This window comes from Cervus canadensis, chromosome 29 (assembly GCF_019320065.1).
Source record: "Cervus canadensis isolate Bull #8, Minnesota chromosome 29, ASM1932006v1, whole genome shotgun sequence".
Classification (NCBI taxonomy): Eukaryota; Metazoa; Chordata; class Mammalia; order Artiodactyla; family Cervidae; genus Cervus; species Cervus canadensis.
The window spans coordinates 27758551-27784739 of record NC_057414.1 but is presented as its reverse complement, the minus strand read 5'-3'; the positions used below and the strand labels follow the sequence as shown (position 1 = coordinate 27784739).

The window sequence follows — 26189 nt, the reverse complement described above, 5'->3', positions numbered from 1 at the left end:
CCTGCTGGCCCTGAGAAGCTGACTCTTAAAAACGGGCACATCTCAGTCCTATCTTTACAGTCTGTGGTTCCACACTTTGGCCATCAGGTGGCACATCGATGTGCTCAAGGCCGCTGGCTGCAGGGATCACACGGGGCTCAGAACCTGACGGCAGGGTAGAATGGAAAAAGTGAGCAAAGCGGGATGTGAATGGCAGAAACCTTCCTCCCCTCCCTTAGCAGACGTCTCTCCAGCACACACTGGGAGCCAGGCCGGTGCTCCACTGAGCCCTCTGAAGTCAGGCTGGGGGACGGGAATGCAGGGCCTGAATGCATTGGGATAAAGAGCCAGGACCCAGGCAGGAGGGTTGACCAGAGCTCCAGCTTCACGGGCAGGTCTGTATGCTGCTCTGATGCTGGTAGAGTGTACATATCGCAGGGTCAGATAAACTTGGTTCTAAATTCCAGCCCTTACCTGTTGTGTTATTTAGCAAAGTCATTTGCTCTCTCGGAGCCCCAGTTTCCTAATCTATAAAATGGAAGTCCTAATAGCAGCTGTTTAGAAGGATGTGTGTGTATGTGTTCACTAATGTCCGACTCTTTGTGACCTCATGGACTGTAGCCCGCCAGGCTCCTCTGTCCGTGGGATTTCCCAGGCAAGAATACTGGAAGTGGGTTGCCATTTCCTTCTCCAGTTTCGAAGGATACTTGGTTTTATTTTGAGAATAAAACAAGAGGGGCCTTGGCCTAGTGTCATCTGCAGAAACAAAACTAAATTTTGTTCTCAAAAACTGGATCTGATCCTCAATATTTATCTAGCCCTTATCAAGCTCCCCCTTCATTCTTCCTATCATAAAAGTAATCCAACAACAACCCACAGGTATCTTTATTGCCTCACTTTCCAGATAAGAAGGCGAAGGTTGTCAAATTATATAACTCTGTGCACACATCGCACAGCTTTAAAGGGGTGGACTCGAGCCAAGTTCTGCTCAGCAAACATGTGTGAAACCACCCTGGATCAGCAGGTGCTCTCCCAGGTGACGAGGACCAGGATGAAGGAGGCTGCCATCTAGGGAGAGACAAACACATCCGGACCATTTCCATAGAAGAGGTGGGATACTGAGAGAGAATGATATCCAGGATGCTATGGGATCATAGACAACAGTCACTTGGTCCAATCAGGAAATGCAGAAAGAACTCATGGACTGGGCCCTCCATGCATATACTCATTCATGTCTGACTCTGCGACCCCATGGACTGTAGCCCACTAGGCTCCTCTGTCCATGGGATTCTCCAGGCAAGAATTCTGGTGTGGGTTTGTCATGCCCTTCTCCAAGGGATCTTCTCTATGGACTCAGTAACCCCTTAGCTAAATCTGCAAGACTGAGTAAGACTGATCCAGGAGAAGCAACTCCAGCATCTCAAGTTAAAGAACTGCCCGTGCAAAGGAACCTGCTATGAAACACATTCATGCTGGGGTCTACGCGTTGGTCAAAAAGTGTGTTTGAGTTTCTCATATGATCCTATAGAAAAACCTAAATCAACACAGTATCTTTAAATCCAGTGTCTAGTGAGCAGGACAGGTGTCGCTAGTGGTAAAGAACCAGCCTGCCAATGCAGGAGACGCAAGAGACGTGAGTTCGATCCCTGGGTCAGGAAGATCCCCTGGAAGAGGGCATGAAAACCTATTCCAGTATTCTTGCCTGGAGAATCCCATGGACAGAAGAGCCTGGCGGGCTACAGTCCATGGGGTCACAAAGAGTCGGACACGACTGAGTGACCAACCATGTGCGTGCCCTCTGGCCTCTCTGCTCGAGCCCCCCTCGTCCTGGGCAGCAGAGCTGGGAGAAGGTCCTCAGGGGCTCCCTCCCACACAGGGAGATGCAAGCGGTACCATCTACAGGGCGGGTGGCCAGAGAGGGGCAGAGGAAGGAGGAAGGCCCCCAGCCACCTGCCAGAATCCTGGAAGACAGGTGAATAAATGGCAGAGCCAGCCCAGGACTGCGGAATTCATATTATGTGTCCGTTCTGTAAGCAGCACCCGGGAGCCAGCCCCCGTCCCAGGCAGGGTGTGACCCCCAGGGCTGACTTCCAGCTCCGGGCACCAGCTCAGCCTGGGTTCCATCAGGCCCTCCCAGGCCTCAGTCACCCAACAGTTAATGAGTTTTCCCTGACTGACAACAAGCTCAACACCACAACAGTCAACTATTTTTATCTCCGGATTAATCACAAAAGGCTAACGCTTCCACCTTCCCTGTGATTAAAAATTAGGAGACCAAGCTCTACAGTGGTTCAGGATAATAACCAATCCTGGGAGGAGGAGGGTGGATGAATAATGCATCTCCAGGCTCCGGCTGCTCGAGACTTTCTCCCCGCCTGGCCCCCAAGCTCCAGGCCGGGTCTGAATGGGGAGGTAACGAGAGGTCCCCTCCCATCGGGAGCCACAGCTGCCAAGAAGGACTGTTAATTTCTATACAGCCCGCTGCCCCCAAGCCTCCCCCCCTCATCCCCCACCACCCTCGCCCACCCCAGCCCCATCCGCACCCCCTCCTACCCCATCTGGTGTGCACCGAGGCGAAGGCCGATCAATAATGCATGGTTACATGAATAACCGGCGTGATAACCACTTATTCGGGAAGATGTAATCAGGGCCCATTCTGAGGGTGTGTGTGTGTGTGCGTGTGTATGTGAGCATGAGTATGCCTACGCACTCACACAACAGAGTCCCACTCCCCTCTCGCCTCCTCTAACCCGGTATTACAAACACAGCACCAGAGAAGCAAGAAGGAAAGGTCCAGCCTCCCTGTGCTTGCTTTTTAGAAAGGCCTCCTCGATCTCCACGCCTTGATCACAGGCTGGTTTACTGAGCAAAGGCCCAGAGACAGCCTGTTCTCAAACCGGGTCTCACAGCAGAACCCGCTGGGAGCATTTATTTTTGGTTTTGGTCGCACCACGTGGATCTTAGTTCCCTGACCAGTGATCGAACCAGTGCCCCCTACAGTGGAAGCATGGAGTCCTAACCACTGGACCACCAGGGAAGTCCCTTCTCCAGGAGCCTTAAAAAGCCCTGATGCGCTGGTCCACCTCCTGAGATGGAGCTGCAGCTGCTCAGGGTGTAGCCTGGTGACAGGATGTTTAAAACCTCTCTGGGAATATCGTAAACTGCAGTGAGAACCGCTGTCTCGGGCCCAAGGCCGGTCAGTATTAGGCGGCTGAGGAAACAAAACCGGACAGGGGGCTGCCTTGCCACTTCAGCCTCTGATTTAGGGCAATTTCCACAATCCCACCCCCTTGACTCAACCCTGGGGAGGCCTCGGAGACAGGACGGGCCAGGTGCCGATGCTGTTACCAAAGCTTCGGGTGGTCGTCTCCAGTTTCCCTGGCCCTCAGCGAGCTCAGTCTGAGTGCCTCCATCCTGGGCGGCTTGAGGGGAGGTAACAGAGGGAGGAAGCAGGAGGCCAGCCCTGCTGGAAGGGTGGCCCGAAACACAGAGATAAAATCCCCTCACACACACTGTCACACCCACCCCCCACTTACCGCAAGCCCTCATCCGCCTCCCTGCGGCTCTCTGGCCCCAGGGCACCACGGAGGCCTCCAGCACTAATGAGGAAGTACAGGGAGGGAGGGGTGGGGGGCTGGCCTCATCGTCCGGTCCACACCCACCATCTGCTTGCAGCCAGGGCCCCCTGGGAGGCTGGGCAGGGTTGAATGAGGCCATCTCCCTCCCTGGGCCAGGATCACAGTAGAGGCCTGAGGCTGATGAAAGCAACTTGGAAGCCCGAAGGGTTTTTTTCCCCTCAGCAATAGAAACTTGAGGGTTGGCATCGGCCAGGCCATCATTCTGAACCAGGCTTTCTGGAGGCCGGGAAGGGAGAGGCAGGGACACTGGCTCAAGGCATGCATCTTAGGATACTTACCTGCCCCAGAGCCTCCTGGAAAGAAGGGGAGAGTGTTAGTTGCTCAGTCACATCCAACCGTTTGCAACCCCATGGACTGTAGCCCACCAGTCTCCTCTGTCCATGGGATCTCCCAGGCAAGAAATACTGGAGTGGATTGCCATTCCCTTCTCCAGGGGATCTTCCCGACCCAGGGATCAAACCCAGTTCTCCTGCATTGCAGGCAGATTCTTAACCGTCTGAGCCAAGAGGAGTTTCTTTCTTTCTTTTTAAAGTTTGGTTTATTTATGGCTGTGCTGGGTCTTTATTGCTAAGCACAGGCTTTCTCTCACTGCAGGGAGCAGGGCCTGCTGCCTCAGTCCAGAGATGCAAAAGCTCGCTTAGGGCCCGAGTGGTAGGATGGACTTCCTCTCACCACTGGACAAAGAAGGCCTTTTGCGTGAAGACCTCAGCTCTCACCTGACGACCCCGTCATCTATTCACTGAGCAAACACCCAGCTCAGCCCTCCTCAGGCCTGCAGAACTGACTGACCAGCCCCTCCCCAGGGAGGAGACCAGGGACCCGTCAGGTGGTCTCCAGGGAGCACCCTGCCCCTTCCTGTTTGTCCAGGAAGGAGAGGCAGGGCGCAGCAGGGGCCTGAGACCCTCGAGCCCCTTGTGGACCCTGAGGTCCACAAGCATGAACCTCAGAAGAGGCTCTGGGCCCCTTCTCCAAACAGTAGTCATCCATCACTATCAGCGACCACGCAGCATCCCATGGTTGTCACGGGGGTCAGAGACGTGACTGCACTTTAACAAATGTTTATGGAGCTTCCACCAGGCACCGGGCCCTGAGCTGGGCTCCGTGGGAGGCGTCATTCTCCTCTTGGCAGCCTGCATCTCTCAGCGGGGACCGCACTGCCGTGAAATAGAGAGGAAGGACCAAGCAGGAGAGACTCATTCCGGCTCTGGGAGGAGGGAGTTGGAGCCGCTCTGGGAGAATCAGGTCCAAAGGAGATGCCCAGGATTGCACAGCTCTCTGGAACTCTGTCTCAGCCCCGAAAGTTTGCCTGTCACCTGTCTCCTCCGAGGGAAGCGGCCAGCCTGGTGCTCCAAGTGTCGGGGGACCTGCTTCCAGCCCTGGCCTCCTCCACTCGGCCACTGTGTGACCTTGAGCAAGTCACTTAATCCCGCTGAGCCTCGGTTTCCGGATCTGAGTAATTGGGATAATGATGTTTACCTCGCAAGGCTGCGGTGAGGATTAAATCAGATGACAGACGTGACAGGGCTTTGTTTTAAAAGAGAGAAGTTAGAAAGAAGGATAGGATCCAGGCAGCAGTGGCACGCTCTCCGATCTGCAAATTGCAGCTAATGACGCCTGCCCTGTCCCCTTGCAGGCTGCCGCGCAGAATGAGATGATGACATGAGCGTCCTCTGCAAATAAACACGCGACGCCTGTGTCGGGATTACTGCTGTCATCACTGTTATTGTTATAATACAAGGGGATTATACATTTTATTAAAGGATGATAATTACTGTTTGTCAGCGGCTCCATAAAATCCACTCAGCCTTGCCCGAGAGGAGGGGTGCCCTCAGCCTGACCTCTTCCCTCTCTTTCCCCCCGCAGTGCCGCCTGACGACCCGGTGATCCTCGGGGGGCCTGTGATCAGCCTGCGGGCTGGGGACCCCCTCAACCTCACCTGCCATGCAGACAATGCCAAGCCTGCTGCCTCCATCATCTGGCTGAGAAAGGGAGAGGTGATCAACGGAGCCACCTACTCCAAGGTGAGGCGGGGTTTGGGGGCATTGCAGAGGAGAGGAGGAAGCCGGGGGCAGGGGCAGCTCTCCCCATCTCTTGGCAGCTCTTGCTCTGCCTGTATGACTTTGTGTGGCCTTTGGCTCCTAGCTCTTTGTCTCTCTGTGTCTTTCTTTTTCTCTGTCTCTCTATCATTTTTCTCTCGAGGGCTCTGGCTCTACTTATGCGACCTTTTCTGTCTCTCCTCCTCTTCCTCTCTTTCCTGGGGGAATTGCTGGGCGTGGTGACAACCCTAAGAATGGAATATGGTCAGAGGAAGCAACTCAGGGACAGAGGTGACCAGAGCTGAGGGTTGCCAGATAAAATACAGGACGTCCTGTTAAAAGTGAATCTCAGGTTTGTTGTTGAGTTGCTCAGTCATTTCCAACTCTTTGCAACCCCATGAGCCGCAGCACGCCAGGCTTCCCTGTCCTTCACTATCTCCCTGAGTTTGCTCAAACTCACGTCCATTAAGTTGATGATGCCACCCAACCATCTCATCCTGTCGCCTCCTTCTCCTCCTACATTCAATCTTTCCCAGGCTCAGGGTCTTTTCCAATGAGTTGTTTCTTTGCATGAGGTGGCCAAAGGATTGGAGCTTCAGCATCAGTTCTTCTGATGAATATTCAGGGTTGATTTCCTTTAGGATTGACTGGCTTGATCTCCTTGCAGTCCAAGGGACTCTCAAAAGTCTTTTTCAGCACCACAGTTCAAAAGCATCAATTCTGAACAACAAATAACTTTTCAGTGTAAGTATGTTCCAAATATTGCATGGGCCATGCTTATACTAAAGATTATTCATTGTTTAACCGAAATTCAAATTTAACTGATGTCTGTATTCTCATTTGCTCAATCTGCCCACCTTCCCAGTGCTGCCAGCTGAAGCTGTTTAGGTGTTTCCTGTCCCAGGGGCCTGGCTCAGGGGTCAAGGAGGGCTGAATGCAGCTCATAATCCCTTACCATCCCTACACCTTCTGTACTTACCTGCTGGAGTGCTTTTTTCTAGTTCACACAAGGTGCTGTGAGCTGAAGGGCTTCCCAGGTGGCGCTTGTGGTAAAGAACCTGCCTGCCAAAGCTGGAGATCTAAGAGACACGGGTTGGATCCTCGAGTCAGGAAGATTCCCCTGGAGGAGGGCACGGCAACCCACTCTAGTATTCTTGCCTGGAGAATCCCATGGAGAGAGGACCCGGGTGGGCTACAGTCCATAGAATCGCACAGAGTCGGACATGACTAAGGTGACTTAGCACGCATGCAACCTAAACTGCCTCCATAAAGGCCCCATGTCCAAATATGCTCCAGGGAGGTTCAGGGCTTCACCCTATGAAATCTAGGGAGAATACACACACACACACACACATACACACACATATATAGCAGATGGGGAAACCAAGACAGAGAGCTGACGTTACTGACATGTGATAGAGTTCAGGTGTGAACCAGGTTTGTAGGACCCCAAGGCCTGCTCTACGATGACACTAATACTCTCACCCAGGAAATGTGCTGTGCAGATCCAGTGAGGGAACGCAGTGATCCTAACAGCCATGCTTCCCTGCTCATTCAAGCCTCATGACCATCCTCTGAGGCAGGTGCCATTGATCCCCTTGTACAGATGGGGATTGTGAGGCACAGCAATATATATATATTGCTCTGTCAGGGGCCTGGCAGCTCTGACAAGCTATAGACCTGTGACTTGGGCTTACGGAGAAGGATGGACGACCCCGCAGCTCCCATGGACTCAGCCCTGGGGGCTGTCAGAGCCCAGCCTTCTGTGGCTCCCTCTCCCCCAGGAGTGCAGGCGCCATTGACCTCAGCACTTGTGATGTCCCAAAGGTGGAGAAACATCTCTTGTTTGTGCAAGAGAAGAGGCCGGGGGCATGAGCAGCTGAGACAGAGACGGAGAGACAGGGAGAGAGGCTGAGAGGACACACATGTGCAACAGTCAAGTAGGATTCACGGTCTACAGAAAAAATCCCAGGGGGCCACCCTGACAGCCCTCGAGGCTGAAGCCTCAGCGTCTGTTTCATGGTGAGTAGTTAAGCCCCTGGGCCTGGCAGCTGGGAAGCCCGTATCCAGGCTCCACCACTGTCTAGCTCTGTGGCTGTGGGCAAGCTAGCTAACCTTGCTGTGCCTCAGGGTCCCCATCTGTACAATGGGACCAATGGCACCTGCCTCAGAGGATGGTCATGAGGCTTGAATGAGCAGAGGGAAGCATGCCTGTTAGGATCACTGCCTCCCCTCACTGGATCTGCATGGGGCATTTCCTGTGTGAGAGTGTTAGTGTCATCATAGAGCAGGCCTTGGGGGTCCTACAAACCTGGTTCACACCTGAGCTCCATCACAAGTCATGGTAACATCAGATCTCTGCCTCAGTTTCCCCATCTGCAAAATGGGATGATGATAATAGGTATCATGACATAACAGGTATCCATGTAATAGGGACACCTGTTACAATTGCTGCAAGACTTAAGAAGAATAATGCATTTGAGCACTGCAGCAGAGCGTAGCCTCTGCTCGCTGCAACTAGAGAAAGCCCCATGCACAGCAATGAAGACCCAGCCCAGCCAAAAATAAATTAAAAAAAAAAAAAAAAAAAAGAATAGTGCATTGAAAGTACTCTGTAAAGCACCTGGCACAGAGTCAGGGCTTTGTAAACATTTGCTAGCATCCTTGGCTCCTTCCTCCCAGAGCCCTGTCTCCCCAACCCTGCTCTCCCCACCCAGAGGTCGCTCAGAAGCCCAGGTTTCATTTTGCCTCTCCACCGTGTGGCCTGCAGGGGAAGGGTGCTCCGCCAGCCCCCATCCCCCAACCCAGCACAGGCTGGAGTGCCTCTCCCTGAACCCAGGGCAGCCAGAGCCCTCCAGGCCCAGGTGCCTGGGTGAGCGCTCGCGGCTCCCAGCGGGTGTCTGGCTGCAGAAGCATGGGAGTTGAGGAAAAGCCATCTCTCCAAGTCCTCTATTCCTGGACACCCAGCCTCAGGCCGTCTTCTCTGGGCCTGGCACCAGAATGGAGGCCACGTGGCGGTCATCTGGAAGGCAGACCCTGGGAGGCAGGACAGGTTGTGGAAGAGGAAGGAAGACAGTTTGTGCTGAGACCAGAGAAAAGCCTTCCCTGCCAGCCAGGTTCCTGCTCCATCTGCTGCTCCCCAGCAGCCACCGCCAGGTGGAAGGTGGAGGCCTTGACCCTGAAACGGTGGACAGGGGGAGGGTCGCTTGACCTTGCATGTCCACAGACGTGTATATGTCTGCCTTGAAGCCCCTGACCTTCCAGCTCTTCACCTCTGCTTCTTCCAACTTCAGACTGCTGCCTGCCCCAAGAGCGCCCACCCACCACCACCAGGACCACAAGACTTAGAGCCCAAGCTACGTATGCGTTCTCTGGCACCACGCCTCTCAGGGCCCTCACTGAGGCTCAGCTCTGCAGTCTGTCCCCACCCGTCCCCGTAGCATCCCCCACCCCCTGCATCCATCTGTTCATCCTAGGCACCTGGAGCCTCTACCCAGCTGCCACTCATCCCGGCCTTCTTTGTGAAGAGCATCCCTCCTGGCCCCAGGACTCAAAACTAGGGGTCAGTCCGTGAGGACACAGGGTCTGGAGGCAGAAAGCACCGCCCAAATCTCCACCTTCTCCGACAGCCCTTAGTGATAACAAGCCCCAGTGGATTCCCCAGGCAGCCTTAAAAGGGGAAGCAAAGAGAGATGATAAAAAAAAAAAAGAAAAGAAAAATTAAGGGACACAGCAGGTGGGCGAGGTGAGTGAGGAGGGAGAAGAGGGGGCCTTGTTGCCAGGCAATCAGGCCCTCAAGCCCTTCCCAGGCTGTTTGCATATCAATGAACATCCCAGATTTAGCACCAAGCCGGGGGCATCCACCCACTAGGCTCCCTCCAAATCTCCTTCCTCCCTCACCAGTGGTCACCTCTGGCCTTGGAGACTGCCCAGCTGAGGCCCTGGGCGCAGCGGCCCACACTAGACAACCTGATACACGGTGCAGTCTTCCTCCCCCCGGAAAGCCCAGCACCCCCCTCACCAACTACCACTGCTGATTGAATGCCAGGTGCCTGCCATCGGCGATGGGGGGGGGGGGTGCACAAACAGGAAGCAGAGCAGGATAGGCAGGGTCTAGAGATCAGCTCTAAGCCAATGGGACAGTGGGGAAAGCTCTATGGAAGCTAGTGGGTCAGAGGCCAGTGGACACACACCCAGGCAGACCCCTGGCCTGGCATGTTCACCCCTGAGCAGATGAGGTATATACGCCCACTCCTGGTCCATATCTGCAGGCACAGGTGGGACCCACAGGAGAAGCTGTAAGGGTCACACTAGTGCCCACCAAGCTGCAGGGAGCGCTGCCCCAGGACTTGGAGGTTGTGGCCCCAGAAATGAGCGACTCACCACTAATAACCCACTTACCCTCTGGGGGAGGGCGTGCTAAAGAAGGTTTTTCAAGCAGGAGGTGGGGGTGCTGGGGCCCTGTGTGTCCCCAGAGCCAAGTTCAGGAGAGGGGAGCCAGAGAAGGGGCAGGAGGACAGGGAAAGGGGGGCTGTGACAGGAATCACAAAATCAGAAAGTGTCTACCTGGCCTGGACCCAGGAGGTCCCAGGACTTCATTTGCATGTGAAAAGGGGGGAGGTTGACAAGCCAGGCGTGAAGGAAAAGAGAAAGAAAGCAGAGGTGAGGAGATGCTGAAAGAACAAGGGAGGGGGGGAAATCAGGTGAGAAGACCCAGGCTCCTTCTTTGCCCCGACTTCAGCTCCCCCCACCACCATGAAAGCTTTACAGACCACCCCCCACCTGAGCTAGGAGGGGTCCTCCCCTGGGGAGCGGACGTTGTGCCCTCCCCCGGTTTAATGAACACATTTCCCCGTCTCTAATTAGGTGGAACAAACAACTTGAACCAGAATTTTTATTTCCCAGAAAAGCACACGCCCGGACACAGTAAATATGTCATTAATCATCTTTCCGGGCGAGGAGCACTCTGGGTGCGGGGAGGGGGCAGCAGTCAGGGGCCTAATTAGGAGCTCGGGCCCTTGACTCCCCTCCTACTGGCACCCAGATGGCCCTGCTCCCCAGCACCCCAGGAGCAGATCAATCCGAGGGTACCCTGGCAGACTAAAATTTATGTAAATGTCCCTGGTTAGCACAACGGAAAAGTAAAGAAAAGAAAAGCGGGAAAGAACAATAGGATCTTCCTCCCCACCTCCCCTACCCCAACCCCGCGGTCTTATTTTCATCCAGGAAATTGTGCTTATTATCGCTTGGCTATTTATAGACGTGTGAGGTCTGCTGAAAAGCCAGGAGCCCGCCGGTTACTAGGGTGCAGCGGAGAGGTTCCGGCTGGGCCGGTTGACACCACGCCCACTCTGACCCGCCCCCTGGGACCAGCCTCCAGATTAGCACCCTGGTCCTGAGTCTGAGCTCCAGACACTCAGCCCTCCGGCTTCCGCAACTGACCATGACACCCTCCCCCAGGCTCTCGCCCGGATCCCTCTGCAGAAGGACTGAGACCACCCTCCCCCTTCCCACCCCACGTTCCAGAAAGGATGGTGGATGAGAGCAGGCCTGGGCCCGGGCGGTTTCCTCCAGCAGAGGAGAAGAGCTGTGAGTGTCTCCACATCTGAGTCTGGCTTTGTCTTCAGCGGGATGTGCTATCCTAGATGGAGGCTCCGGGCCTGTTCCCGTAGTGCAGGCCACTGAACTGAGGACCCAGAGTCGGGATCCAGCTGCCTGCGCGATGCTGTGCTTAGTCGCTTGTCATATCCGACTCTTTGAGACCCCATGGACTGTAGCCCACCAACCTCCTCTATCCATGGGGATTTTCCAGGCAAGAATACTAGAGTGGGTTGGCATGCCCTCCAACAGGGAATCTTCCCCGCCCAGGGATCAGGTCTCCTGCACTGCAGATGGATTCTTTACCATCTGAGCCACCAGGAAAGCCCAAGAATACTGGAGTGGGTAGCTTATCCCTTCTTCAGGGAATCTTTCCAACCAAGGAATCAAACTAGGGTCTCCTGCATTGCAGGTGAATTCTTTACCCAGCTGAGCCACTAGGGAAGCCCCCAGCTGCCTACATGTCACTAATAAAGGGAGGCTGCTTAATCTGCTAACTGTTGCCGCCTTGAAGAGGGGATCACGCCACCTGGCTGGCTTACAGGTCCTCAGGAAGCTGCGGTGGGGAAGTTGAGGCTCAGGGCTCACCATTCTCCTATGCAAATCCCTGCCCTGCCCAATGAGTTCCTGGCTCACTCTAAACTCAGTTTTCTCTCCAGTTATTTGGGAGACAAGGCTTCCTTCCTTCCAGGGTCCTGTGAGACGATGTTGTGGTTATTTTCAGGGAGGTTTTGAGGAAGTAGAGTCTGTCCATCTATTCCTCAGCTCCAATCATGGGAAAATAAGATCATGTTCCTTCCTGGGGTGTACTGAGCAAGTCCAGCCCCTACCCCAAACCGAAATGGCCCTGCTGCCCACTGCACCTCTCCAGTGGGCACCCACCTTCGTGGGCCACCAGGGAATCAAGGGTTCAGGGTACCAAAGTGATGGGGCAATAGCTGGAAGTGGTCTCTGCCGGGGGAGTGGGTACCGGCAATGAAGGAGAACAGCTGCCATGAGGAATCAGCATGTGGTCAAGAGGAAGACAGGGGACCTTCAGGCCTGCGTTAGTTTCTAGGGCTGCTGGAACCAAGTACCACAACTTGGTTCTTCAGACAACCAAAATGTATTGGCTCACACTTATAGAGGCGAAAACTCTGAAGTCAAAGCGTGGGCAGAGTTGTGCTTCTTCCAAAGGCCCCAAGGAGAATCTTCTAGCCTCTTCTAGGTCCTAGGGGCTCCTGGCTTTCCTGAGCTTGTGGCAGCATCATTCCCGTTTCTGCCTCCTCCTTGCCACGGCCTCCTTCCTGTGTCTCCCTGTCTTTTCTTCTTTTTACAAGGACACCCATCATTGAATTTAAGGCCCATGCTACATCCAGGATGATCTTGTCTCAAGATCCTTAACCAACTACTAATTACTTAACTAAGTTGTGAAGGCCCCATTTCCAAATAGTTTCACATTCTGAGGTTGGGGGTGGTCATGAATTTGGGTGGATGCTCTTCAGTACACTCCAGGATCCTGTTACTTACATCGCTGCCACCAACTCAAAGTGAGTTTAATCAAGCTCCATAGCCTCTCTTGATCACGCCTGTTTTCTCCACTGCTAAATGAAAGACGATGGCACCTGTCGTGTCTGTGGCTTAGTCTGAGCTCCAGTGAGGTCTGGTAGTGAAATGATTGAAAAGTTGAGAGAGTTTATACAGGTAAAGTAATGAAATGGTCAGTGTGTGCTGATTCTTCACGCATCTCCACCCTAGCCCTGCCTTTACCCCCCACCCCCCAGCTGGGCACCCTTCTGCACCAGCATCATTCCCGGGGCCACAGCACCTGACTATTATCCCTGTCTCAGCGCTCCCTGCAGACCCAGAGTCACCCCCAGACCAGAGGCAGAATAGTTACAAGTTCATTTCTACATAGCACCGGCAGCCTGGTTTCCACTGAGCCCAAGCTGGTTTCTTTTGTGTCTGGGTGGGCAAGTCACTTTCCAGTTCCTTTTTCTTCCTGAAGCCTGGCGCTCAGCCGGGCCAGGGTGCCAAGCGTGACCTGTGGCTCTGCATGGAGATGGGCACCCCTGGGTGTCCTGAGCTGACCTACCTCTATCCACAGTGCTCCTCCCTCCTCTCCGAGGCTGGCGCGTGTCCTGCCTCACCTGCCCAGCTGTCCCAGTGATGAGTGATGAGTGACCTGGGGCCTTCTCTCTCCCCACCCGACCCATAGACCCTTCTCCGAGATGGCAAGCGTGAGAGCATTGTGAGCACCCTCTTCATTTCCCCCGGCGATGTGGAGAACGGGCAGAGCATCGTATGCCGAGCCACGAACAAAGCCATCCCCGGAGGGAAGGAGACCTCGGTCACCATCGACATCCAGCGTGAGTACTGACCTGGCCGGGGGCAGGGCCACCTGGCACTCCTGCCCAGAGCACAGGTCGGGGGAAGGAGCCAGGCCAGGGCCAGGCCCCTGCGGGACGGCTGGAGGCAGGACCTGGGTCCATCAATCCTAGGGACTAGCAGGTTTGTCTGGGCACCTGAAGGACCGTTTTATCCTTCTTACTGTCACAGGTGAGGGTGACAATCCCCTTAAAAACATCACCGGGGATTCCCTGGCAGTCCAGTGGTTAAGACTCCACTTCCACTGCAGGAGGCATGGGTTCGATCCTTGGTTTTGTATTCACCATCTTCACCAGCTATTAAAACCCCCTCCACCTCCATCCACACCAAGAAGAGGGCTCTTCCATTCCCCATCCAGTGAGAGCCAGGAGCACCAGGGCTCTGGGCAGGCCAAGAATCAGGGTGATGGGAGGGAGGCTCTCGCTTTAAAGGTCGTGTAAGTTCAAGGTCACCCTTGGAGGAATGTCTCCCTCCCTTGCCCCAGTCCAGGCCCCACTGTCCACACCCACCTGCTTCTTATGTGTCGCAGGTATGGCATCAGCCGCAGGCCCAACTATGGAAAGAAAGCAAGATGTGGGGGGATTGGGGTAGTCTACAGCCCAGAAAGGCTCTACCATCCATGAGCTGTGTGGGCCTGAGTTGGTCATGTCACCCAGGGGACGCCGGTTCCTAGTCTCATTTGACTGAGTGACGTCCAAGGTCTCTTCTTGCCCTGGATTGACCGTGAATCAGAGGTCTCTCCAGACACAAGCCAAATCCGGGAGGAATGAGCGTGAGAGCCGCAGACATCCGAGCCTCCTGTACCAGGCTGCCCGTCGTGGCCACTGTGCAGTCCCCCACCCTCCACCCAGCTGGTCAGGAGGGCTGTGCCAGCCACAGAACCCCCACAGGAGAACCCACTGGGTCGGCTCTTGGGTCCTGGGAGGAGAGCCTTGGGGGGAAGCTATGTTTCTGCGTCACAAAGCAGTACCTCTCTGTCAACAAGAAAGCCATCATCATGACAACAGCCCACCAACTATTAAAACACGTTCCTCTGAACGTGCACTAATGCCATGATGCATTTACCAGGACACATAGACAACAGTCTGCCCCGGAGGAGGATGCCGGCCTTGCCAGGTCTCTGGGCCTCACTGGTTTTCTTTCCAGGGACGTCTCAGCCACCCCAGGAGGGAGGCAGCAGGAATGAGGTCAAGGTGAAGCCGAGAATCCAGGTGCCCGGTTTCCTAGACGGGCCCTATCCAAGGCAGTCCGGAGTTGTGGTTAAAGCCGCAGCATCCTTCCTGCTTGGAATTCTAGCTCTGCCACTTACTGAGTGGTGCTGGGCTGGTTATTTAATCTCTCTGTGCCTCAGTTTCCTCATCTGAATGTGGAGGTAACGGTGCTTGGCTCGTACGCTGGCTGGAAGGATTCAGCTAAATCATTTGAGCAGCGACCCCAGCGCGGCACCCAGCACCTGTCATGGGGGTGCAGCTGCCCCTCCCCGGTGCACCCAGCCCCCACAGGGAGGGGAGGTCTGCATCCACTCGTCTCCCTTTCCCCAAGGTGCCTACTCATGCCTGCTGAGCAAAAGAGCAGGCTCTCTCTGCCCGCTCCCTGCTGCTCTCCGCCCTCCCCTCCACGCATCCCTTTGTTCATTCAGTAAGCATCCAGCTGTTTACTGTGGACACCACAGGCTGGATCAGAGCTGCCTTTGCAAACCTGCTCATTTTCTCAGTCAACCAAGAAGCATCCAAACTCAGCAAAAACACATTTGTTGTTTGTTTCCCTTGGTCTTTAGATGTTACCCAACGGAAGACAAAGCCCCCAGATTGAGTAATGGGAGAGAAAGCTTAACACCCCCAAAGTCTCGCTGCATCTGGACTCTGCATCCAGCTGCCAAGCTTCAAATGGATGTGTTATAAAATCACTGAGTCATGGAGTTTCTCTCCTTTCTCGTCCCTTCCTGGATGAATACTTCCCCTGAACGTGCGTGCACAAGAGCACACGCGCGCGCACACACACACACACACACACGCGCGCGCGTGCGGAGGCAGGCTGCTGATGGAAACTCTAACAGACTCTCAGCTGTAACATCTGTTCAGTGCGATCTCAGTTCCGCCAGCTACATCAAAGCTGCCCCCCGCAAGTTATGCAACCGACATCACAAATGGGATTAAAATCATGTTTAATAGTCGGATATGACATAAACTATTTATACCTCCGGAGCCTGGTGGACTTCTGAAAATTCATATCCTGCACATGCAGAGGAGAAGTGTGGAGAGAGGGGTGTGATACCTCTGGGCCTGGGGTGGAGGCTCAGATGAGACCGGCCAGTGTGGAAGGTTCCAGGGGTGTAGGGGGAGCCTGTTCTCCTGGGTACCGAGGATGCTGCAAAGAGGTGGGAAAGCTTCTGGAGACAGGAGTCCACAGGATAACTGAGAAGGGCAGCTCGGTGGTAGAGGAGGGGAGCAGGGGAAGGGAACAGACAGCCAGAAGGTCCTCCAGCAGATGTGTGTTTCGTCTCTCTGTCCCTGGAAGTCTCACCACTTTATAAAGGACAGCCAGGTGGGGACCGGCCTCCTAGAGCTGCCCCGCACGTTCTGTGGCTGGTTTCTAGAGGCTCTGGAACTAGCCCTGGTTCTCAGCTGGGTGGGCCAGCAGATAGCCCACTCAGGTGATGGGGAACAGCCAGGAGGAGGCTGCTTGGTTCTGGGGGTGTAGCTGTCTTGGGAAATAGGAGCAGAGCTCTCAAAGCAAGTCCTGGCCACGCATCTTTGGGTCCGCTGGAATCACGCTTTAAAAACCAATGTAGAGGGCTTCCCTGGTAGCTCAGTGGTAAAGAATCTGCCTGCTAAGGCGGGAGATGTGGGTTCAGTCCTTGCTCCGGGAAGATCCCATGTGCTACAGAGCACCTGAGGCTTTGAACCACAACTACGAGCCTGCCCTCTAGAGCCCAGGAGCCACAACTGCCGAACCCACGTGCCGCAACTGCTGAAACCCGCGCACCCTAGAGCCCATGCTCTACGGCAAGAGAAGCCACCACAATGAGAAGCCTATGCACCGCACCTAGAGAGTAGTCCCCGCTCGCTGCAACTAGACAAAAGCCCACGCAGCAATGAAGACCCAGCACAGCCAAATAAATACATACAAAATTTTATTGAAATAATTCCTATTTAAAAACAAATGAGTAAAAAACCCAACTTTGAGGTCACTGAAGTAGCCAACACTTCCCCACAATTAACTCTCCAGGAAAAGGCAAGCAAGCCATAGGAGACGTTCCCAGAATTGTGGTCCCGTCCAGAACGGATGTGGGGAGAACAGCTCCAGCTTGGCCGACCACCTGCTGCTGTCAGGAACCAGCATTCTCTCCTTCGTCTTAAACAAACTGTCTGCATACCCCGGTGCAGCCCTATGGGTCATCTCCCCCCAAGCCCGTCACCCCAGCAGGCAGCTTGAACACCAGCAGGGCACAGGGAGGGCATACTGCCAAGCAATCCCAACTCCGGGGTGGGTGAGGCTCCGTCTGTAGCTGGGCGGCTGCGCAGTTGACTCTCGAGGGGCTCAAGGATCCCTCTGTCATCTCAACCAGGAGCTGGGCCAGGCGGCTGGAGTCTTGCTCCCCCCAGCGGTGCCCTTCACATGCACCCAGAGAGGGTCAGCGTTTTCCAGATGGTCTCTGAGAAACCAACTTTCTTACTTCTCTTTCTGAAAATGGGGTGAACCCCCTGGCAAGTCTTCCTGCCCTCCCAGCACAGAGCTGTGCCTATAGATGAGGTCTGGCAGAAGATTCGGCCCCAGGGCCTGACTAGGACACAGGGACCAAGCTGCCCTCTTCACCCAGCCTAGAGCTGAACTCCAGCGAGACCTCCAGGCCTGTCGTCTCCGCTCCCCTGGAACGTGGATGCCCGGGGTGCTGAGGCCTGGGCGCCTACCCCAGAGCCCAGGGACGCTCAGCTTTCAGAGCAGGTCCTGAACTGGCCTCCCCCGAGCTCAGGAGGGCCAGGCCACCCCGAGGTCTCTTTCTGGGCTGATCCGCCACCTCTGATCTCTGCTGTGGATACCACCTCCTCTGTTTCCAACTGTCCCTCATCCTGTTTCTTTCCTCTACGTCTCATTATTGTCTTTGGCTTTTTCCCCAGCACCTTATCACCTTCTGTCTCCATCTGCTCAGTCCCCCTTGGTCTTTTGGCCTTATGTCTAAAATTTTTGTCTCATTGTGTGTCTCCCTGAACACGTGAGTCTCTCTCTGAGCCTATCCGTGTCTGCTCTTTGCTTCTCTGTTTCCGCCTCTGCACTTTCTCCCTCTCTCTCTCTCTCTCTCGGTCTCTCTCCTTCTCCTTCCCTCCCTCATCTTCACATCTCTCCTACATAGGCATCTCTCTGCCCCCATCCCTCCCCCGCTTCCCTTCTGCATGACCTCTGTGTGTCTGTCTCCCCATCTCTCTCTCCCTCTCTGACTTCCTGTTTCCTCCACCTCTGACCATTTTGCCCTTGAGAGCTGGGCTTCATCGTATTGAGTGACAAAGGCGAGCCCCGCCTGGAGGGCTGAGGGCTGAGTGACACCCGTCAGGACTCAGCAGAGAAGGTTAGGCTCGGGGAAGGCTGCAAGTGCCAAGGTAACAGAGGCACCAGAACCGTTACACAAAGAGATGCAAGATGGACATTTCAAAGACAGAAAAGTTCGTATTTAAAGGGACTTAGTATCCACATCCTCCTCGTGCCCCCCTCCATGCCCTTTCACACCTCTCTTTCCGGCAGTGGTTTGTTCACCCAAAGCTGAAAGGTAGGCAGCAAGCACCCTCTGGGGCCCAGACAGCCCTGCTTCCGGGGTGGCTGTTCATTTAAACACCACCCTTTAATCCATCCCTGATGCTGGGAAAGATTGAGGGCAGGAGGAGAAGGGGACGACAGAGTACAAGATGGTTGGATGGCGTCACCGACTCAATGGACATGAGTTTGAGCAAACTCTGGGAGATAGTGGAGGATAGGGAAGCCTGGCATGCTGCAGTCCATGGGGTCACACAGAGTCAAACATGACTTAAGGACTGAACAAGAACTTGAATCCATAGCAGGAGTCCTGAACCCACTGCCAGGATGGCCTGAATCGGGCACTTCCAGGGACGGAGGGAGCCCCCTGCTGAGGCCCCCAGTTTTCTGGGGACCCCCGGGGGAGGGTCTGCTGTGACAGACCCTGGTGGTGGAATTGCTGGCCTTTACCCTCATGTTCCCCCAAACCGTGGTGCACACAGCACGCAGTCTGCAAGGGCACCTCTTCTCTCCGCAGACCCGCCACTTGTCAACCTGTCGGTGGAGCCGCAGCCAGTGTTGGAGGACAACGTGGTCACGTTCCACTGCTCGGCCAAGGCCAACCCCGCGGTCACCCAGTACAGGTGAGAGGCCCTGTGAGGAGGCCCCCTCGACACCCCCGCCTGTCGCAGGGCTGTGACCTGTGGTCCAGGCGTCCAGCATGGTGCTGGGTCCACTGTGGGTGTCCGGGACCCTTCCCCAGCACACCCGTTCACCCCTGGCCAGGTGGACTTCGCCCTTTCCTCATGAGCACACACTCCCTTCCTCTGAGACAGAAGGTGTCCCTCCTTCTGTTTGCACGGCTTCTTTACCCCTTGTTTCTGAAAGGAAGCAGAGAGACTCAGGAGGAAAAGCTAAAACAAGCCAGCACGATCAGTCAGATCCAGATTCTAGTCCTATGCTCACCAAAGCGGTCCCCTGGCAGGGTGGGGTTTCTGGGACCGCCAGCCCTGACCATCGGGCACCCAGATCCATCATCCCCACGGCCCCCCCGCAGCTGTTGCTCGCCGCACTGATGAACGCCTCACTGCTGAGCGAGCTTCTCGAAGGTGGGAACTGCCGTTTAGTCACTTACCGCTCTCAGCGTGGAGCTCGTGTGGCAGGCACTCAGCGCTCCAGAATGTGGCCTCGCCGACTCTGTAAACTCACAGAGCGGCCCCTCTGGGCACCCTCCTGCCTGGGCACCACCACTGCCCGAGACTTCCAGACGCCAGTGGCCTCAGCGGCGCTCCAGGGCACACTCAGACCCTCCCCGCCACGGCCCTCACTCTGCCCCGCTCCTTCCCCCAGCCCAGACCTGATGGTGTCCCCCCACCACTGAGATGGTTATAAAGCCCCAGCATCGCCCAGTGCCAGGGATGCTGATGGTCCCAGACTAGGAAATAAGCCCTCTGGTGGGAGTGGAGGGCAGAGCCAAAGAGAGGCAGCGTGGCCCCAGAGGGCAGAACCTGAGGAAACAGGTCAAAGAAACAGCCAGAGGTTCAGGCTAGACACAGGCGATGCTCCCTGTAGTGCAGATAATTAATGCTGGAACCAGAAGCCCAGGGAAATCACAGAGTCTTTATCCTTGAGGATGTTTTTAAATAGGATGAAAACCGTGTGTCCTCTGGGTTTAACCATTCACCGGGCTAGAGGCAGGAGAAAGATCAGATGACCTCCAGCCTCCCTGGAGTCCCGTGGCCCTGTGGGTACAGGGGGCAGGTCTGGCTTGGCTGGGACAATGGCAAAGATGCGGCAGGAGACGCCCAAAGCATCTGTATTTTTCTCTGGGCTTCCACCCTGCACCTGCGAGTCCTGGGCTCCATCCACAGGTGGGCTCCTCTCTGCTATTTGCTCTCTGCTCACAGGCCCCACACACCAGGTGTCGCATGCCCAGAAGCGACCTCTTGTGCCAACTTCCCTGGGCACCCCTTCATTCCCGCGGACACCCTACCAAGCAGACCCACCCACATTCATCCTCATGTCATGACAATAATAAGGGATAAGTCTGCATTTGAAGAGATCATCGAGAAGCAAATGTGGCAAGATATTGACCACGTTTGGTGGGTCTGGGCGAAGGGAGTACAGCGGTTTCCTGGATCGGTCTTGTGACTTTTCTATAACAAAGTTATGTTTAGTTTTTTAACTACAAAGTTAATGAGCCAGGACCTGCAGGTTTCCACAGGTTCTGGGTCCCTGTGGTTTTCCTTTGTCTCCATCCTTCCCCACAGCTCAGAGCCTGGTCAACCGTCAGGCACAGAGGAGGAGCCAGAGGCATAGGCGGGTCCCCTGCAGGTTTGACAGGTGTGCACCTGCTCTTACTTGCCTCCTTCCCTCCCGGCCCTCCAGCTCACCAGAGGCCCCAAAAATGCTTCAGTGTGGATCAGGCACCCTCCAGGGCTCCAGAGGCTTTCAGGGAGCCCTTCCGGACCTCCAGGGATATGTTGGGGAGCCCCGGCGGCCCAGGAGGAAGGGGGTGGTGAGAGGAGGCGGGTGTCTATGCCCACCCCCTGTGGCTCAGCCCCTTGGCCTCTGAGAGGGCTCCCCCAGCAGGCAGATGGTCCTTCTAAACGTGGTGTTGGGATCCAAGAGGAAAGGCCTTGAGCAATCTCAACGCTTAAGTACGTGGATTTTTCCCAACTGACCTGGACAGGACTAAGGGATCTTTGTTTTTTAACTTCCGCCTTGGTCTTGATTGCTTCCTCCTGTTTCACCCAAGAGGCTGTGATCTCGGAAATCAGAGATGCGCCTTGGTCCACCCCAGCTCCCAGCAAGGGGCCCCGGGCGGATGTGGGAGCCCGTCTAACCGGACTCAGCCATCACTTGGCTGGACCAGCCGCCTGGGTCAAGCACACCTGAAGCATGTCTCGCCTGCCTCTCTGCTCCCCTCTGAGGTCTCAAGGCCCCCACCCCACCACGCAGGGAACAGGGCGGGGGTCTACCAACCAGTGTGAAAGGCGGGGCTGTGGAGGACAGCTTGTTGGCAGTGACACGCCAGCCTCCTGATTGTGTGATATAAATAATTAATCCTCTTACATCTGCTCGGGCCAAATTACACATTGATTGGGAAAAGCTTAATCTGACTCCTGTTCTGCGGGGCTGGGCGAGGCGGTGAAAACAGTGGTGGTGGCGGGGGGCGTGTGGGAGGCGGGAGAGTGAGAGAGTGAAGGGGCTGGAGGAGAGAGGAGGAGGAGGCCGAGCTGAGAAACTAGAGAAGGGAGGAGATGGGCGGAGGGGCGGAGATGGCAGGGGAGAGGAGACGGACGTGGGATGGCGGGTGGGGGGGACTTGCTGTCTGGCTCACCCTGGTCGTGCGGCCTGCTGCTTCAGTGAATGGGCTGAGCTTCTGGAAGGGATCCCTCCGAGGGTTTTTGTTGTTTTGTTTTGGGTTTTCTTTTTCTTTTTTTTTTTTGTACAGAAGGGGAATAAAGACAGGGAAGAAAAAGACTGGCTGAGTGAAATGTGAGCTGGGGACTCGTAGGGTGACCCCCAGAGACCCAGCCCCACAGCTGGCCTCCTGGGACCCTGGGAGAAGACTGTCTCTGAGTTCCTCTCAGTGCCCCCCCCCATTTCTAAGGTGGGGACCGGCCCTGGGGAGCTGGGAGCAGCAGCTGCACAGCCCCCCAGCGTCTCTTCCTTCTCCCTTGTTTGACTCTGAGAGGGGAAGCCAGTCTGGTCTGGGGAAGAGGAGCCCCGTGTGGCCAGGAGTGCTGAGTTCCAGGCCAGAGATAGCCCCAGCTGTTCTGAGTTCCCGGGGGCCCCAGTAGGGAGCGTTCACCCTGTGAGGGACCTCAGATGAGTGGGGAGAAAGCCCCCTCTTCCCCCAGGAGCCCCCAATAATGGAAGAGGACTGCCCAGCAGAGCCTGCTTCCTGGGGCTGTGGGCAACCAGAGGCAGGAGTCCAGGCCAGGCAGGAGGGTCTCACCTGTCTCCTCCTAGCCCAGCCGGCTGCCCCCTCCTCGTAGCATCCCTCACGGCTGCAGGGTGGGTGGAGCAGGGGCTGGACGCCGATCCCCCACCGTGTGTCCCGGACTGAACTCATCCGCCTCAGGTGGGAGCTGTGCCTGACTATTAAGTGTGGTCATTAAATTAAAGTTAGAGATTGAAATGATTCATGAATAACTCATAATGGGTTGTTGGGAAGCTCCTTCAGCTCTCGGGGAGCTATGGTTTGCTCTGTTGTTAAACTGTAATTGTTATTATTAATTGTCTTCTTAATAACGATCTGACATTAATTCACGATAATAACTGCACAGTGTCAACGTGGTGCTCTGTGCGATACTGGGAGATGGCCACCTCCCGAGCCAGATGGCCTAGCTAAGCAGGAGCAGGTGAAGGGAAGGGCAGGGGCCAGGCCTCTGTGACCCCAGGAAAGGGGGCCCTGAGAACGTGGCTACCTGGAGTCGTGGTCCCGGGATAACGGGGCCCTCCCGAGCCCTGGCAAAGACATACGCTCCAGGGACTTCCTGGTGGTCCAGTGGTTAAGACTGTGCCTCCACTTCAGGGGGCACGGGTTCGATCCTTGGTCAGGGAACTAAGATCCCATGTGCTGCACGGTGGTCAAAAACAAATTTAAAAAGACATGTACCCCAAAACAGGGCTGAACTACAGTAGGAAGCGCCTGTTGAGAAGTGTGGTTTTAAAAGTTTTAACCATAGTAAGAGTTAAGCCAGGGAAAGCTCTGATTCTCTCTCCTCGCACAGCTGTAAGGAGGGCCCCCAGCCTCACACACACGGGCACACGCACCCCTGGGGTGCTCTGCTGTCTGCCGCACCAGGACAGTGATCACCGCCCCAGGGCCAGACCCAAGACACCCATCAGTCAACTGGCCAATGAAAGAAGTCAGCAGAGCTGTCTTCCCATCACCCCCACCAACCCCTGGTCCCATAAAAGCAGTGCCGAGACAGCCCAGGTCCCCAAGGAGCAGAGCCGGGGTGGGAGGCAGAGGGAGTGGAGGAACATGAGTAAGTACCAGCCTGGGAGAGGACTGAAGGGCTTTCGGGAGACAGGGGCACTATGATGGGACCCACCCTGGGGACAGGAGTCAGGACAGAGGAACTGGGAGAGCTGCCTGAGCAGGAGGGCGGGCAGTCGAGACCACGCCTGTCACCTCTCCATCAGCTTCTTGTCTTGTCTGGAAATCAAGCTTCCTCATGCCCGTGCGTGTGTATACACGTGTGTGTGCAGGTGTACATGCATGAATGGGCACACACCACTAGACCTTGGCCTCTTCAGTCACAGGCTTGGCCTCCTTTTCCAGTGTGGTCCAGGACTAGACCCCCCAAGGGAGCTCAGAGCAGGACAGCCAAGCTGCCCGGGGTCTGGCAGTTGGGTTAGCCATTTCCTGGCCAGCCACGTGGGCAGACCCACTGGAGAGTCAACCCACCTCCCTCCAGAATAACCCATCAGTCAAGTGCTGCTGGCTGCCTGGTGACCCACAGCCCAGAGCCCACCACCCCCCACCAACGACCTCTTCCCGAGCCCCGGAAGTAACCCCGCTGTGGAGGCTCCCCCAGGGGACCCCTCGGGGGCCTGCCACACCCTGCCCCTCGCCAGGCCTCATCTTCCAGCGGGTGGGATGCATCCTGCCCCCCGGGCAGGAGGTCCACACCAGCCCCAGTGCCTGTGTTGCAGGTGGGCCAAGCGGGGCCAGATCATCAAGGAAGCCTCGGGGGAGGTGTACCGGACCACCGTGGACTACACGTACTTCTCGGAGCCCGTCTCCTGCGAGGTGACCAACGCCCTGGGCAGCACCAACATCAGCCGCACGGTGGACGTCTACTGTGAGTGGCTCGGGCCTCCCCTGGCTCCCGCGCTCTGGCTGGTCTCTGCTCTCGGCTGGAGGCACCATCGTGGGCTCGTAGCACACGACATAAGAATGCCTCCCAAGCTCGGAATCCACGCCCTTTACAGAAAACGTCCCCACGTACTGTCTCGTGTTTATCTTGACCCTCAAAATCTCTCAGGGAGGGGACTGCCCTGGCGTCCAGTGGTTAGAGCTCTATGCTTTCACTGCAGAGGGCGAAGGTTCCATCTCTGGTTGGGGAACTCAGATCCTACAAACAGCAGCACGGCCAAAAAAAAAAAAAAATCTATTAAATCTATTTTTTTAAACAGTCACCTAGGGAGGCTAGAATTCTTATTCCCAGCACCCAGATGAGGGGACGGAAGTCTGAGGTCACACAGCAAATGAGCAGCAGAATGAGGGCCAGGATAGGTCAGCATCCCATCAGGGGCTCCCCATCCTCACTGCTGGCCAGGCAGGGACCCTTGGGGAGCCAGCCCTCAGCTGTGTTCACAGTGTTGACCGTCAGCTCATCCAAAACCCTATACAGATTCAGAAGCACTCTTACAAACTTTATTCCTGGCCCCCTCGCCCCCACCAGCCTCAGCAGGAAGCGCGATGACTCCCTGTTTGCATCAGGGGACTCTTGCGGGCCTCCGGACCCTGGTTTCACACCTGCTCCCTGAAGGCAGCTCTCTGCATACCCTCCTGTCACTGCCCCTGAAATCCCACCGCTGCACCTGCTCTGGGGACCCAGGATCCGTCTGCAGGGGCTTCTGGTTAGGGCAGGGTGGGGGCAGGGGAGCCTCCACTAACAGGAGGGGTGTGGGGAAAGGACCTGAAGGCCTCCCCTTCAGTGATTGAAAAGGATGCGGGGAGGGGCCGGAATAGAGGATAATGGGGAGGGGGTGTTGACACCGCACAGGAGGCCTGGTGTCCCCCACTCCTTATCTCTCAGCCCAGTAGTGGCCCTGCAGTGGCCCAGGAGCTGGGCTAGGTGCATGGGGAAACTTGGCTCCAGGTTACCTGCTGAGGCCTGAAGGAGGTGGGCAGTTGACTTAAAGGCAGACAGAGATTCTGGGGTGGGAGGCAGGCCCCTCCGTCCAAACCCTGGGGCCAGGGTGGGGCTTCCTGGGATCAGGACAGAGGGAAGGGGATGGGAGAGCACTGGGGGGCAAATCCAGGCAGAAATGGGGCCAGAGCAGCTTTTTCTGGGCCTGGAGCTGCCTACTTCCCCAGTGGGCCCCAGGGAGGCTGGGCTAGGGGAGAGGGGTCCTCCTGCTTACCTACCAGACCAGGCCCAGACGTGGAGGACTGACCTGTAAGGGAATGGGCTGGCGTGGATGGACGGGGCAAGCACAATCGGGCAGAGGAGGGGCAGACAGGAGGGTCCCACATCCCTCCCACCAGAGCCCCGTCTCTTCCCTCCTCCCATGGCAGTTGGGCCCAGGATGACCACAGAGCCCCAGTCCCTGCTCGTAGACCTGGGCTCGGACGCCGTCTTCAGCTGCGCCTGGACAGGCAACCCGTCCCTGACCATTGTCTGGATGAAGCGGGGCTCGGGCGTGGTGAGTCCACAGCTGGGACCACAGCGAGCCTGGTGGGGTGGGGGGACCTCAGGCTGGGGGGTAACTGCCTCCCGGGGCCCCTCTCACTCATACACTGGAGGTGAGAGCCTCCCGTGTAAACTGCAGGAAGAGGGGCCCCAGAAAGGGGAGAAGGAGCCCCAGGTACCCACACCTACCCCCCTTAGCCCTAAACACGTTCAGCCAGTGCAGTTTCGCCCTGTCGTGAACCTTATGAGAAAAGCAGGTAGTCACCCAGACGCTGGGGGTGAAAAGTCCCTAGAAAGGTTTTTCAGCTTTCCCCTAACAGTCATTAGCTTCAGCTTTGCGGTTAAGCCTTGCTTTCTCCCTGCCTCTCCTCTTTTAAAGTGCATGTGTTCTTTAGAGGAGGAAACGGCAACCCACACCAGTATTCTTGGAACACTGGAAAACCCCATGGACAGAGGAGCCTGGCAGG

The 26189-nt window shown here is 55.9% G+C and overlaps 1 protein-coding gene across 3 annotated transcripts in view; it reads left to right on the top strand.

Moving 5' to 3' along the window:
• Positions 1-26189, top strand: part of KIRREL3 (kirre like nephrin family adhesion molecule 3) — a 598271-nt gene that overhangs the window by 552194 nt on the left and 19888 nt on the right. For all 3 annotated transcript variants that reach the window (XM_043452394.1, XM_043452393.1, XM_043452395.1), the window contains 5 exons: positions 5481-5638; positions 13449-13599; positions 18882-18987; positions 24017-24165; positions 25608-25735. In XM_043452394.1, the coding sequence (XP_043308329.1) occupies positions 5481-5638; positions 13449-13599; positions 18882-18987; positions 24017-24165; positions 25608-25735 (692 nt within the window). The remainder of the gene's footprint in view (positions 1-5480; positions 5639-13448; positions 13600-18881; positions 18988-24016; positions 24166-25607; positions 25736-26189) is intronic.